The sequence below is a fragment of the Megalobrama amblycephala genome, linkage group LG5 (assembly GCF_018812025.1).
Source record: "Megalobrama amblycephala isolate DHTTF-2021 linkage group LG5, ASM1881202v1, whole genome shotgun sequence".
NCBI classification, from domain to species: domain Eukaryota; kingdom Metazoa; phylum Chordata; class Actinopteri; order Cypriniformes; family Xenocyprididae; genus Megalobrama; species Megalobrama amblycephala.
Window position 1 is genome coordinate 9,222,424 of NC_063048.1, and position 15,109 is coordinate 9,237,532.

At 39.3% G+C, this 15,109-nt stretch overlaps 1 protein-coding gene across 1 annotated transcript in view; it reads left to right on the forward strand.

Annotated features, from left to right (window-relative positions):
• The first annotated feature begins 481 nt into the window (after positions 1–481).
• The window catches only part of LOC125269407 (kinesin-like protein KIF6), a 100,929-nt gene continuing 86,301 nt past the window's right edge, over positions 482–15,109 (forward strand). The window contains exons 1-2 of the mRNA XM_048192360.1: positions 482–541; positions 4,179–4,252. Coding sequence (XP_048048317.1) covers positions 482–541; positions 4,179–4,252 — 134 coding nt within the window. The remainder of the gene's footprint in view (positions 542–4,178; positions 4,253–15,109) is intronic.

Genomic DNA, 15,109 nt, shown 5'->3' on the forward strand with positions numbered 1-15,109 from the left:
ATTTGATCAGTATTTCTGTGTTGTCTCGATTGCATCCATCTTTTGGTTTTGCCATAGCATCTCAGTTGGCTTGAGGTCGGAGAAAGAACGCAGGACAAGTTAAAAGGGCATGACAAATCATGACATAAGGCTGACATCACACACAAAACGTACCAATGTTCCCTTGATGTTTGTATACGTGCATACCAGCATACCATTATGACATCCTTCATGAATAAACATGACACAGTAACAGTAACGCACATGAAACAGTGCGTGTTGACACGGTCAAAAGTCACGCGTTTCGTTTAAAGACATTTGGCCCCGTTCGCGTTCCATACTGATGCACATCACTTCTGCAGTGCGTGTTACGTCACTGGTCGCGTAGCAACCTCTGTACACACAGAAGTCTTAAAAGAAAGAAGTGAATTAAACGTGTGAAGCTAAACGGGTGCGTTGGATGAAAAAACAAATGAAAGCATCGTAAATATCATATAAAACAATGGTTAAACAAACGATTCAAATCTTTGCCCGTGTGAAACCGACGAAGAAACCCACCGCGGTGAGTTTTTATTTTTATTTTTTGCGTTTGTGTACTGTGTATTGAACAACTGATCGGTTTGCACATATAATCTTACATCTGTGCAGCAACTGTTGTGCAATTCTCATAGCACTTGTATCTGCATAGCCTAGTCGTGTTATTTACGTTTTATATCTCAATATCTATCTAAAGAGTTAATAAGAGTTAATAAGAGTTCAAAGTTCAGCCGCTCGAAGGGATCACATCACTCCTCTCTTGGAGTCTTTACATTGGCTCCCTGTCAGATTTCGTGTTGATTTTAAAATCCTGATGCTTACTTATAAAGCTTTGCATGGATTGGCTCCTCATTATCTCTTTCTGCGCTTTTAGCCACCTACACACCTGTGCGTGATCTCCGCTCCTCGGAAGCTGGCCTTAAAATCGTTCCACACACCCGTTTAAAATCTATGGGTGATAGGGCGTTTTCTTCAGTTGCTCCTAGACTTTGGAATTCGTTGCCTACTCAGATTAGGCAAGCAGAATCCCTTAGTGTATTTAATTCTTCCCTTAAAGCTTATTTCTTTAGGGTAGCTTTTACTTGATTATTTTGAAATTGTTAAATTTCTCATTTACTTGTTTTTGATAGTACGTTCTTATTTGGTATTTGTTTTTATATCTTACTTATTTTAAAGTATTGTTTGTATAATTTTATGTTTTGTTTAATCTTTTTGTGAAGGGCTTTGAGATGCTACTTTTTAAAGGTGCTATAGAAAATAAAGTGTACTATTATTAAGAGTTAAATGCATGTGTTTTCTTTTAAAATGTAGGTGCTGCAATGTCTAATGTCTCATTTCTTGTAATTGTAACTGAAAAACTGGTGTAGGATTTACTACTCCAATAATCATAGTCCAGTTAGTCCAATAATATTAGTTATTACAACTGATTTATATAGATCAGTGGTCATTACCCCCAGCAGTCATAGTCTACAGAAGCAAATGTAAGAATATAAGAATATGCCACATGCATTACAAAAAACCTCTGTGAACACAAATCCTCAAGATCTCTTCTGTGCAGCATCTATTTTACATAGCATTTCTGTCTGTAAATATGGCCCGTGTTATTTACATTTTACATTATTCAGAGTTAATAATAGTAAAATGCACATGTTCTAGAATGTTGGTGCTGCATTGTCTAATGTCCTGTAATTTTACACACGTGTGTGTGTGTGTGTGTGTGTGGCTAACAAGTCTAATAATCAGAGATCTTGAGGGTTTGTATTCATGGCTATACTCTGTTCTTAAGTCATAATATCGATGTGATTTAAACCAGATTGTTTTTTATTTTCTTCTGTAGGCTGTGGCTGTAATATGAATATAGTGATAAAGTCACAACTGCAGAATCATAAAATAGAGTGATTTACCGTTCTTATGTCTGCACCAGCAAGTCTAGATTATGTGTATTCATGCTTAAACATCCCCTTTACAGGACTACTCTGTGGACTGTGAGGAGCAGGGCAGTAATTTGGAGTTTGTGGTTCCCAGAGACTTGGCAGATGGTTTTATCAACAATAAGAGGGAAAACTACAAATTCAGGTGATGTGAAGAAAAATTAAGGAGAGAGATTTAATATTATGGAATTATAGTGTTAATTTCACAAACATAATCTGTGCTATTAATATCCTTGCAAGCTTAATAAAGTTTAATTTTGCATATGAAGGGTATATTTGCTGTGCCCACAATCAGGGCTTGACATTAACACCCGCCAACCCGCCAAATGCGGGTAGATTTCAGCTGTGGCGGGTAAGACAGCCACTCCCACTAGCCACTTTGGCGGGTTGAATATAATTTCAGTTTACAGCCAAATGATCGTCGAAGATCGTCGTAGCACAAAATTACAATCCAATCACACAATTCATTATTTACGTGCAGTTAGTGAAGGAGGGATAGGCGGAATTGCGCTGAATGACACACAACAAAAGCGCTCTCTCGTGTGCGCTCTCTCGCTGTCGTGCGCGCGATCAGTTCTCCTCGCGCCTGAATAGTCAAATACACGTGCACACAGATGTCTAAAGGTGTGTTCGACATCGGCTGCGGCTGGATGTAACCGATCGGCGAGATTAGCCGCGTCCAGGCGGGGAGGAGCTGAAAACGGAGACGTGAAGTCGGACACTTTCTGCTTCCCGTAGTGACGCTCGCGCTGCGTTTGCATCGGTTTGCATACTTTATCACAGCTGAAGTGAAATAAATGCAATATTTGACTAATACACTGATGTTTCAGAGACCTTTTCATTCAAAACTTTACTGCTTACAGCGTCTGTTTTTACAAGAATAAAGTTCAACATAAGCATATGTTATTTAAATAACAATGTAGTGGGGTCTTTGTTTTTTATCCGTTTTATTTTGATAAACATGACACAATACAACATCGCGACTACATGAAAAGAGCTTTAACTGTTATAAAAACACATATTTTTGAGCATTAGTGGAGCTGAAGGCGTGACAATAAACACGAAACACACGTGATCGTTGTCATGCGGTGAATCTGGCCAATCATGAAACAGCTGTGTCGTCATCAGCGCTCGTGCAGCTCCTCTTGAGAAACTGCGCTGGCTAACTCAGGCGGCTGATCTCGAATCGCTCTCGCGGTACTTTAAAGCCATACGTCACAGTCACATGACGTCAGCGCTGTCTCAAGTCGGACAACATTTCGTACCGGCATGCACTGCTTCAAGTCAGCCGCCGATCGGTCTTTGCGGTGCTGCATCAAGTCGAACAAGCCTTAAATGTCCATCGTGTGGAGTATCTCGCGTGAATACAGTCGGTTATGGCTTAAGTGGACGTAAACAGGTGGGTAATAACTGGATATGCGTCAGTTACGTCCATGCATTCAGCAGCCCAATTAAATAGGCATACCTGTCTGCAATTAATGTTAATCAAACAACAAAAGATGTTAAATAAATGTAGGCTATATGTTAAATAAACCTACTGTATCTGAAAAAAGATTATTTTTAATGTACTATTGTTTTTGTAATTTGCTTCTTTGTTCTTTTATATAGCCTAACACAAACAACTTATACAATTTCTCATATTAGCCCATGCTCATATTGTCTACCTCTTGCCCACCTGTACATACCAGCTGATATACAATGTAGTCTTGATTTGGGTGGTCAATCTGCATTTAAAAGTTTGAAAGGGTTTTAAATCTTCTAAATCAAGTAAAATGACTCAAAATAAAGTAATTTAAGCATAACAAAGTCAACTTTAATCATATAAAATGTAATTTACCAACATCAAAATTGTGGCCAGTGAAAATGCTGAGTGGCTAGTAACTTTGGAAAACCACTAGCCACAGTGGCTGGTGAGCAAAAAAGTTAATGTCAAGCCCCACAATGTATAGAAACATGAAAGTGTATTTTTCTCTCTCTGCAATCTGAACATCCTGGCTGATTCTCATTTTATCCTATTTCTCTTGGGACATCTCTTATTTAAGGATGGAGTAAATAAAATAAATAAATAATAAAAGAAAGAAAGAAATTGCTGGATAAAACCGATGTTTTAAAACATGTTAGATGGATTTAGAGCAGATTAGGCATATAGATATGCAACCAAACTTTAAGTAAAAGCAAAATTTGGATTTATTCATCTTTAAACAACCCATTTCCACTAATTCTTCACTTTAGGTTTCAGAAGGTTTTGACCAAAGAGCCAGTCAAGAGGAAATCTTTGAGACCATTGCCAAGCCTGTTGCTGATAAGTGAGTTGACATTTTTTCTTCTCTGAAAAGAAAGCTCAAGCATGCTTTTAAAGCATAACATTTCACAAACACATTTCATTTTAAATGAGAAAACAATAGATATGTATACTATTCAAAATTAAGAAAAAAGTATTTGGACACAAATGTGATGAAACATGCCAGTAGTTAATGTATTGTACTACACCTTTAGGACACATGCATTCAGTAAAAAGACCTTGTGACTAAATTAAGGATCACTTACATTGATATTTTGTTATCTATGCAATAAAGCATTGTTTGTGTGGCTTATTAGGGGTATAACGGTACATGTATTCATCCCAAACCGTCACGGTATGGACGTCACGGTTCGGTGCATACAGTCAGATGACACAAATACAGTCAGGCTATCCAACATCCAATTTAGAAGGGGGCATGCGCAGTAATGCATTGTAGCCTAACAAGTCAAGTCAAGTCAAGTCAAATTTATTTATATAGTGCTTTTTACAATTGGTAATTGTTTCAAAGCAGCTTTACATATTAGAAGCACAGAAAAAATAGAAGTGGTTAAAAATAAGCTGTACAAGCAAGCGTGGTAATATGTAACATATACAAGATGGTGCTACATTAAGCCAATGTCGGCTGACTCCCAGGGGTGGAAAAAACCCCCTAGGAGAAAAACCCAGCGTGCTAACACTGGGAAAAAAGTCCTAGGAGGGAAAAAACCCCTTGGAAGATATATATAATATATGTAAATGGATATGGAGATCAAAATCTGAATTATACATTTTTATTATAGAGATTAAAAATAGATTATATATAAATATATGTAAGCGGATACGGAGATTAAAAATCTGAATTATAGATGCAGCCAGAACTGGATCTGTAGGCCCATTGTCTCCTGGGCTACGTTGTAGTCAGGTCCAGACACAGGTTCTCCATCTGATCTGGATACGGCCTGGATCCAGCACCCGGCAAACCTCAGGATAAGCAGAGAGACTGATATTAGCGTAGATGCCATTCTTATTCTGATGTACAGGTATATCTAGTGTTATAGGAAATGTTCTCGGTTCCGGCCGACCTAATTATTGCAGCGTAACAATCCTTTAACGGATTTGAAAAATGTTAATGTATTGATAATGTGTTATGTGTATGCAAGAGCAAAGAGATGTGTTTTTAGTTTCCCGAACAATGCTAGGAAGATTGTTCCAGAGTTTAGGTGCTAAATAGGAAAAGGATCTGCCGCCTTCAGTTGATTTTGATATTCTGGGTATTATCAACTGGCCTGAATTCTGAGATCGCAATAGACGTGAAGGACTATAATGCACCAAGAGCTCGCTTAGATATTGGGGAGCTAAACCATTTAGAGCTTTATAAGTAAGTAGCAAGATTTTAAAATCTATACGATGTTTAATAGGGAGCCAATGTAATGTTGACAGAACTGGGCTAATATGGTCATACTTTCTGGTTCTAGTAAGAACTCTAGCTGCCGCATTTTGGACCAACTGTAGTCTGTTTAAAAGCCGAGCAGAACAACCACCCAGTAGAGCGTTACAGTAATCTAGTCTTGAGGTCATGAATGCATGAACCAACTGTTCCGCATTTGTCATTGAGAGCATATGTCGTAATTTAGATATATTTTTTAGATGGAAGAAGGCGGTTTTACAGATACTAGAAACATGACTTTCAAATGAAAGATTGGTATCAAAGAGCACACCCAGGTTCCTAACTGAGGACGAAGATTTAATGGAGCACCCGTCAAGTGTTAGAGAGTATTCAAGGTTTTTTCGTGAGGAAGTTTTTGGTCCAAAGATTAGGATATCAGTTTTTTCTGAATTTAATAATAAGAAATTTCTTGTCATCCAGTTTTTAATGTCAGCTATGCATTCTGTTAGTTTTGTGAATTTGTAGGTTTCGTCAGGGCGCGAGGAAATATAGAGCTGAGTATCGTCAGCGTAGCAGTGAAAACTAACACCATGCTTCCTAATTATCTCTCCTAAGGGCAGCATGTACAGAGTGAAAAGCAGCGGTCCTAGTACTGAGCCTTGTGGTACTCCATATTGAACTTGTGATCGATACGACATCTCTTCATTAACTACTACAGACTGATAACGGTCAGATAAGTAAGATTTGAACCATGCCAAAGCAATTCCACTAATGCCAATATAGTTTTCAAGTCTTTTTAAAAGAATGTTGTGATCGATAGTGTCAAAAGCAGCACTGAGATCTAATAACACTAATAGAGAAATACAGCCACGATCGGATGATAAGAGTAGATCGTTTGTAACTCTAACGAGAGCAGTCTCAGTACTATGGTATGGTCTAAATCCTGACTGGAAATCCTCACAGATTCCATTTCTTTCTAAAAAGGAGCACAGTTGTGTTGAAACTGCCTTTTCTAGTATCTTTGACAGAAAAGGTAGATTCGAGATTGGCCTGTAATTTACTAAATCTCTCGGATCTAGTTGAGGTTTTTTAATAAGAGGTTTAATAATAGCCTGCTTAAAAGTTTTTGGCACGTATCCTAGTGTTAAAGATGAATTAATTATATCAAGAAGTGGACCTACGACCTCTGGAAGCATTTCTTTCAGTAGTTTAGTCGGCATTGGGTCTAACTTACATGTTGTTGATTTTGATGATTTGATAAGTTTAGATAATTCTTCCTCTCCTATAGCGGTGAATGATTCTAGTTTTACCTCAGGGACACTACAGTGCACTGTCTGAAGCGAAACTGTAGACGGTTGCATGTTTAAAATTTTCTCTCTAATATTGTCAATCTTGCAAGTAAAGAAGTTCATAAAGTCATTACTGCTGTGCTCTTTGGAAACGTCAGCAGTTGAATCTCTGTTTCTAGTTAATTTAGCCACTGTGTCAAATAAATACCTAGGATTATGTTTGTTTTCTATTAAGAGATTTGAAAAATAATTAGATCTAGCATTTCTTATAGCCGTTCTGTACTCAATCATTTTTTCTTTCCACGAAAGGCGAACAACTTCTAGTTTTGTTTTCTTCCAACTACGTTCAGCTTTTCTCACAGCTCGTTTTAGAGCCCGAGTGTGCTCATCATACCACGGCGTTGGATTAGTTTCCTTAATCTTCTTTAGACGTAAAGGAGCGACTGCATCTAATGTGCTGGAAAAGAGACAGCCAATAGTTTCTGTTGCAGCATCGAGTTCTTCTAAGTTGTCAGGTATACTAAGGCGATGAAACTGCTCGGGGAGATTATTTATAAAGCAATCTTTAGTGGTAGAAGTGATGGTTCTACCATATTTATGGCTGGGTGGTGGTTTTGTAGCCTTGGCTAACTGTATTATACACGAGACTAAATAATGATCTGATATATCATCGCTCTGCTGTAGAATTTCAACAGCATCAATATCAATTCCATGCGACAGTATTAGATCTAAGGTATGATTACGACAATGAGTGGGTCCTGACACATGTTGTCTAACTCCAGTAGAGTTTAAAATGTCTGCAAATGCCAATCCAAATGCGTCTTTATTATTATCTACATGGATATTAAAATCACCAACAACAAGGACTTTATCCGCAGCCAGTACTAACTCTGATAGAAAATCAGCAAATTCTTTGATAAAGTCAGTATGGTGCCCTGGTGGCCTGTATACAGTAGCCAGCACAAATGTCAACTTACATAATGTTACATAAAGCACCATCACTTCAAAGGAATTATATTTGAAATTCTTTTGAATGATTCTGAATATATTACTATAAATTACAGCAACACCTCCCCCTTTGCCTTTCTGTCGAGGATTGTGTCGATAGTCATAACCTTGAGGACTAGACTCATTTAAAATAATGTAATTGTCTGGTTTTAGCCAGGTTTCTGTCAAACACAGCAAGTCTAGTTTATTGTCTGTGATAATTTCATTTACAATAAGTGCTTTTGAAGAAATAGATCTAATATTCAGTAACCCAAGCTTTATCATTTGTTTATCTGATTTGTCTGAGATTTTCATTTTTTGAACATCAATTAAATTTTTACCTTTAAAAGGTTTCGGAAGTTTTTTGTATTTACTAGTTCGAGGTACAGACACAGTCTCTATGTGATAATATCTAGGTGAAAGAGTTTCTATGTGCTTTAACCAGCATTAACTGCCAACAATCACAATAAGCTATGTGTTTTGTTACTTATGATAAGAAACAAAGTGACATCTTTCAAATTCTATCCATTTTATCATGAAATTCAAACAATAAACGCAGTTTTGAAACTTTTTGCCGTAGCATAACAGATCGTTGTATAGGCGCCTCAGTTCAAGCAGCAGCGTGGAGCGCGAGTGAAGGTGATCATCCCTTCCTCTTTACTACTATTTACAAAATGAACATGAATGAACATCAGGGGACATATGTATAAGTAGGGATGGAAATCGTAAGAAATTTTCTGGTTCCTGTTCCGATTCCGGTTCTGCCTAACGGTTCCGGTTCCGGTTCCATTAAAATAATTAAACAACTAATAAAAAAATAGTAGTAAGGGAAAAATGCACAATACTTGACTCAAACAGTCCTTTTTTTGTTTATTATACTTGTACTTAATGAATACTTGTACTTATACTTAATGAGTTTAACAGACTGCTAATCTCATATTTGCTAACATTTTACAATAAGGTTAATTAATTAAGTTAATTAATTAATAAGTTAACTACATTAACATGAACTAATAATGAACTGCATTTCTACAGCATTTATTAATCTTTGTTAATGTTAATTTCAACATTTACTAATACATTATTAAAATCAAGAGTTGTATATGTTAACATTAGTTAATGCACTGTGAAGTAACATGAACAAACTATGAACAACTGTATTTTTATTAACTAACATTAACAAAGATTAACAAATACAGTAACAAATGTATTGCTCATAGTTAGTTCATAAATAAACCTTATTGTAAAGTGTTACCACAAATTAGACAAGATGTTTGAACACACATGTAAGATCCAGACAGGTGAAACAGAATATTTTTGTAAGTTAGATTCATAAAGACTTGTTCCTTTTCGATACTTCACTCGTACTGCGTATGGGAAAGGTCTCCTTTTTCCCCGTTACTGAAGCCTTTTTCAATAACGCAGTGTAACTGCATCGTCATTGGTTCACTCATAGACAAGTTGTTGAACCAATGACGGCGCGGCATAGCTGCGCGGCCTATGGCGACAAAGCCCGCGAATATTCCTGCCGAAATGGGCGGGGTAGCTATATAAGCAGGCGCTTCGCCATAGGATTTCAGTTCTCTCCAGTGTTGCCAAGTCCGCTTATTATAAGTGACTTTGGGCTTGTTTTTCTGTAAAGTCGCTTACAAATATTGGTAGTCGCGGGTCGCGTTTTTTTGGGCTTGTTTCTAAAGTGTAGTTGCTTATTTTGGGCTTGATCCCAGCTCCATAATAAGTTGTCAAGCAGATATTTTCTATATGTTATTTAAATGTAGGAGTTTGTCTAGCCTGTTCTCTCTGTCCTCCCCTTTCCCCATACACACAGGAGAGTTTTTCCCCACCCACATCCTGCTTCTAATTGGCCCTTCGCAAAGACCCGCCCCCCTTAAGCTGGGCACACATTTAACGATTGTAAGGCCGATTATGAATGTAATTTGATACTTACGACTGATCATGTCCAATCGCGCCGAGTCAGAGCCAGTTGCGTTCAGTCGGTGTTTACAGTTGGTGCTTAAAATCGTGCAGTGTGCTGCGTCTAAAGATTCTAGTCTTAGAATTTTAGAAACAGTCATTGCCAGTCCTCCTCACAAAGATTCTTCTCAAATTTGATAATTCCCACTTCTGAAGTAGTGATTACGAGCAAATCACATTCAAGTTTCTGGCGTTCAAGTCATCTTTACAATAGCGCTGAGAGCACGTGAAGGCAGCATAATATTTGCGACCAATGACGTCTCTGTTTCCTTGGAGACTGTGTCAGGCGATTGTAAACAAGCGGCGAAATGGTGTCAAAAAACGTTTGCCACATAAAAACACATTGGACAACCGGTATGGAAGAAAAACTGGTTGAACTCTGGCAAGAGTACGAATGTCTATACAACATATCTTCGAAGGAATACCATAATAGAAGCGATAAGGAAAGAAGCTGGTCGTGTCAGGTAACGTACAGGGCCGGATTATCCATAGACGGGATTGGGCGAGTGTCCTGGGGCACCAGCCAATAGGGGGGCAACAAGTGATAAAGATAATGACTAGACTTTTTTTTTTTAATCATGTTTTGTATATATATTATTTATCTGATACGGACACAAAATTTACAGTTAATGATACAATATATACAGAGAGAATATAAAGAGCCCTGCCCCTTTGATCGCGAAAGTGAAAGTGCCCTTTGAGGTCACATTGTGGTAGTATAACGTTACTTCTGTGGTAATTTAATGGTCTGTACAGTGCCGTTTCAAGTCGAACAAGCTTCATTGAGGATCGCAGCTTGCTTAACAATGGCCGACACCACCGGAGTGCAAGCCCTAAAAATAGATGAATTTAACAAAGTTTACTCACCTCAAATTCTCTCTGTAGAGAACAAAGTCCATGTTGCCTCTCCAGCCAGGACCTCACACATATCCTGCGCGTTTTTCGTCTTTTTTTGTTATTTTCCGCACAAATATAGCTGCAGATGAAGAGCGCCAGCTGTTTGTTTACACCCATTTTCAAGATCCCGCGCACAGTGTGTTGCTTAGCAGCGGTCTCAATCGTAAACGTTTGTGTTCTTCTCCGACTGTCAACGATTAAAATCGGCTCCAGTCGAAGGAAACAATCGGTATGTGTGTTCAGTTCAGTCTTTAGAATGTTACAGCTAATCGTTAGGTGTGTCCCCGGCTTTAGTTACTGTTGCTTTGTCCGACGCAGTGAAAAATACATCGTGGAGCAAAGAGGAAACTGGCAACACGTCGACAGACAAGACAGAGCAGGTTACTTACGATATTAAACAAAGTCCCAGCTTTCAAACTGTGTAGTTATTAAAGAAATTCAAACAATAAAATCCGTTTTGTGGCTCTTTAATGTGTCGTGACCATGGTCGTGACGGATTGCTAGCGCCTCAGCTCAAGAGGCTCGTAAACCGATCATCTCTTCCTACTAGTCCATTTATAGCGTCAAATAATGAGTGAACATGAGAATTGAATGTTCTTTCAAACGCGGAAAGACGTCAATATACACATTTTTTCAAGTTTAACTACACCAAGGTTAATCTTTTTGCTCAGGGGGGAGAAAAATAAAACTGTATGTTACCATGTGTGCAGTTTTGTAAAACTGCGCACAGTTTACCAATCTGTCTACATGGATGTAAATTGACAATCTGTACCCACAGTTTAAAATCCGTCCTCGCGGATTGTAAAAACGTGCACACAGTTTATTTATTTTTCTCTTACCGGAACCTGGGGGTGGGGGGGCTCCGTAGAAAAAGTCGCTTGTTTTGGGCTTGTTTTCACAGGCCTGGTTGCTTATTTGTCTCGCGAGATCTGGCAACACTGGTTCTCTCTCCTTCGGCGACGACTTCATATCGCTCTTCGCTGATCTCCGGCTGAAGCCTTCGCCGCCTGGAAGAAGCTCGCCTGGGAGAAGTTCTCGCCGCCGTCGAAGAGGCTCCCGCAGCGGACTGAACTGAGACCGCCGAACGAAGACAGCGCCGGCGCCCTCGCAGACTGCCGCCTCGAGCGCCGCTCTCGAGCCGCCCGTTTCCGGCCACCTCTCAGCGCGTTTCCGGCCACCTCTCAGCGCGTTTCCTGCCGCCATCCGGCGCCGTTTAAAGAGCATTTCCCGCGGCTTAACGCCGCTTTCTAAAAGAGCTTTCCCAGCGGCTCTCGCCGCTCTAAAAGAGCTACAGTCGCCGTTTTCACGGCGGCGGCGTTGCCTCAATGCCGCGCCACAGCTGTGGCACATGCAGAGCCTCGCTCCGCGGATCTTCGCTCTCTAGCAGCTGTTCACTGCGCCGCCTTCAGAATCTGAGAGCATTCAGCTCATCCCATGCTGTCTTCCGTCAGGTGAGTACAGAGCTTATTTTTCTACTTCTCGCTGGCGTTTGCTTCAAACGCCGTCATTGAGGATGCGTGCTTTCACTCGGGAGCACGAGAGCGAGCTCTTACTCTTAGCTGAATTTGACATGATGCTCTCCCCTGACTTAGGCGAGACTCATGATACATTTTCTATTTGAGTGAGTGTATTTCTCCTTATCTCAATGCACGTCGCTCGCCGGTCCCTCCCCCGCGAGCCGCGTTAGTTCAGAAATATGACATGTCTTTCTTCCCTAGCTTGGGTGAGAAACATGTTATATGCTTAATTTAATGGAGCATATTTCTGCTGTTTGCACTGAGACTTCTCTATGCATTGTTCGCCGGTTCTGCCCGCGAGCTGCGTTTATTGAGAAATATAACATGTCGCTCTCCCCCCTCTTGGGTGACACCCATGTTATATACATTCAGTTTATATAGCAGATTTTTGCAGAAGTTATCTGAATCTCTCAGCTGAATTTGACATGATGCTCTCCCCTGACTTAGGCGAGACTCATGATACATTTTCTATTTGTGTGAGTGTATTTTTCCTTATCTCAATGCGCGCCGCTCGCCGGTCCCGCCCCGCAAGCCGCGTCGATTGAGAAATATGACGTGACGTTCTCCCCCGACTCGGGCGAGAAACATGTTTTTATACTCTATTAATGGAGCTGATTCTGCTGTTTGCGCTGAGTTTCTCTATGCATTGCTTGCCGGTTCCGCCCCGCAAGCCGCATTCATTGAGAAATATAACATGTCGCTCTCCCTGCCTCGGGTGAGACATATGTTATATATATATATTTAAGTTGATACAGTGTATTTCTGCCGAGTTTGCTGAATTTCTCAGCGCGTTGCTTGCCGGTTCTGCCCTGCAAACCGCGTTCTTTGAGAAATATAACGATACTCTCACCCGTCTCAGGTGAGACCTGTTATTTATATATTCAGTAGGTTGATGTAGCATATTTATTCCAGTCTCTCTGCGTGTCGTTTGGCGGCCCTGCCCCTGCAAGCCACGTTCATGAGGATGTATGCGCTCACTGAAAGCGAGCTCAATGCTCACTTGTGCTTGGTGGAACTAACATGCTCATTATGCTGGACCTCTGTTCATGTGACTTGCTGGCTCTGCCCTGCAAGCCATGTTCATTGAGGAAGAGCGGTCTCACTTCCAACACCGCTCGGTGGAATATATCTTGATGCTCTCCCCTGACTCAGGTGGGACACATGTATATTTTTTCCAAGAAGCATATACAGTAGGTGGACAGCCAAAATGGGTATTACCGCCGCGCATACCGCCGCAGGGCTGTTGCGTTAACTGAAATTCAGTCGCGTGTAAAAAAAAACTACCGCCAGGTGGCGCAAAGGGACGGATTGGAAAGTGACTGTAATAATAAAATGTTGGTTTGTAAACGATGAAAGGACGAAGTAAAACAACAATAACATTATTATATAACATTTTAACATCCTTAAAAACCATTAGAAAATTTAAAGTGAGAGTTAATTTCAAAACGTAAAAATGTAATATTTTCATTCTGGTCTGCTCTTAGAAAAAAAATGTAATGTTAGTGATTTTGATATCGCAGACTAAAATACCGGCAGGAATAAATATTTTGGCTAATTTACTCATTAAAACCAAAGGTGTTCATCAGTGATTGTACATCAAGAGCAAGGATTTTATTTTATTTTATTTTATTTTTCAAAAGTACAAGGTTTTTAGGGGCCAAGCACCGAAGGTGCTTAGGCACCTATTGTATCTGTTGGCGTTCCGTACTATTATTATTATTATTCTTCCGCTTCTTCCGCTCTTGAAGTCTATGGCAGCCCATAGAACCGCTTGTGGGAAAGTTGTGAAATTTGGCACACAATTAGAGGACAGTCTGACCTTTATCCATAGCAAATTTGGAGTCTCTAACTCAATCCCTCTAGCGCCACCAGCTGTCCAAAGTTGCACTTATGTTTATGCTACTAACTTTTGAACCGTAAGGGCTAGAAACAAAATTCTCTGATTCCTTGGGTCAAGCCGATTCGAATGCACTATATGACGTCATTTTCTGTCAAGAGAATTTTTCGGCCATTTTGAATTTTCTGAAAAACGTACTTTTTCGAACTCCTAGGCCGTTACTCTGATTTTCACGAAAATTGAACCAGATCATCTTCAGACCATGCTGACAAAAAGTTATGGAATTCAAGTCGATTCCTCAAACCGTTTTCGTAAAACACGCGAACGAATTATAAGTAGTGCTTGCAAAAATAGACATAAGGCTGTATCTCCGCAACGCTTTATCGTATTCAGACCAAACTTGGTAACTTTCATCACAAGCATGACCTGAGGCAACATGCAGCGTTTCGGCGCAGTGCCACCTAGTGGTGCGGAGATATGAAAAATGGCTATTTATGCTTATAACTTCTGATGGGTTTGGCCAAAAATCATGAATTTGGTCTCGTTGGATTTGGGGCATCATGCCGAATGATATCCAATTTTCCCATATTGGCCATTTTAGCTGTCGGCCATTTTGAATTTTGTGCTAAAATGCTGTATTTTATGAACGCATTAGCGTATAATTACGAAACTTGCACTGTAAAAAATATTACATGCTATCTGCTTAAAAAAATTATGGTAACAATATTACACGTATTATATTTGAGTAGATTTTAAGGTTGTTTTTTTTTGTGAAATTTACCCAAATAAATTAAGTAAAAATTCCTAAATTATTTAGCCTATGGCACATGATGAATTTAATATTATTAGTGGAATGTGCTTTTTTAATTTAAGTTGTCTCACAAATAAATCAAGCAGAATTTACTCATTTGTATGAATGAAATTTACTTAATTATAACATTTACTGGTTTTTTCAGGTTAAGATAATAATGAATACATAATGCACTTTTTGTTA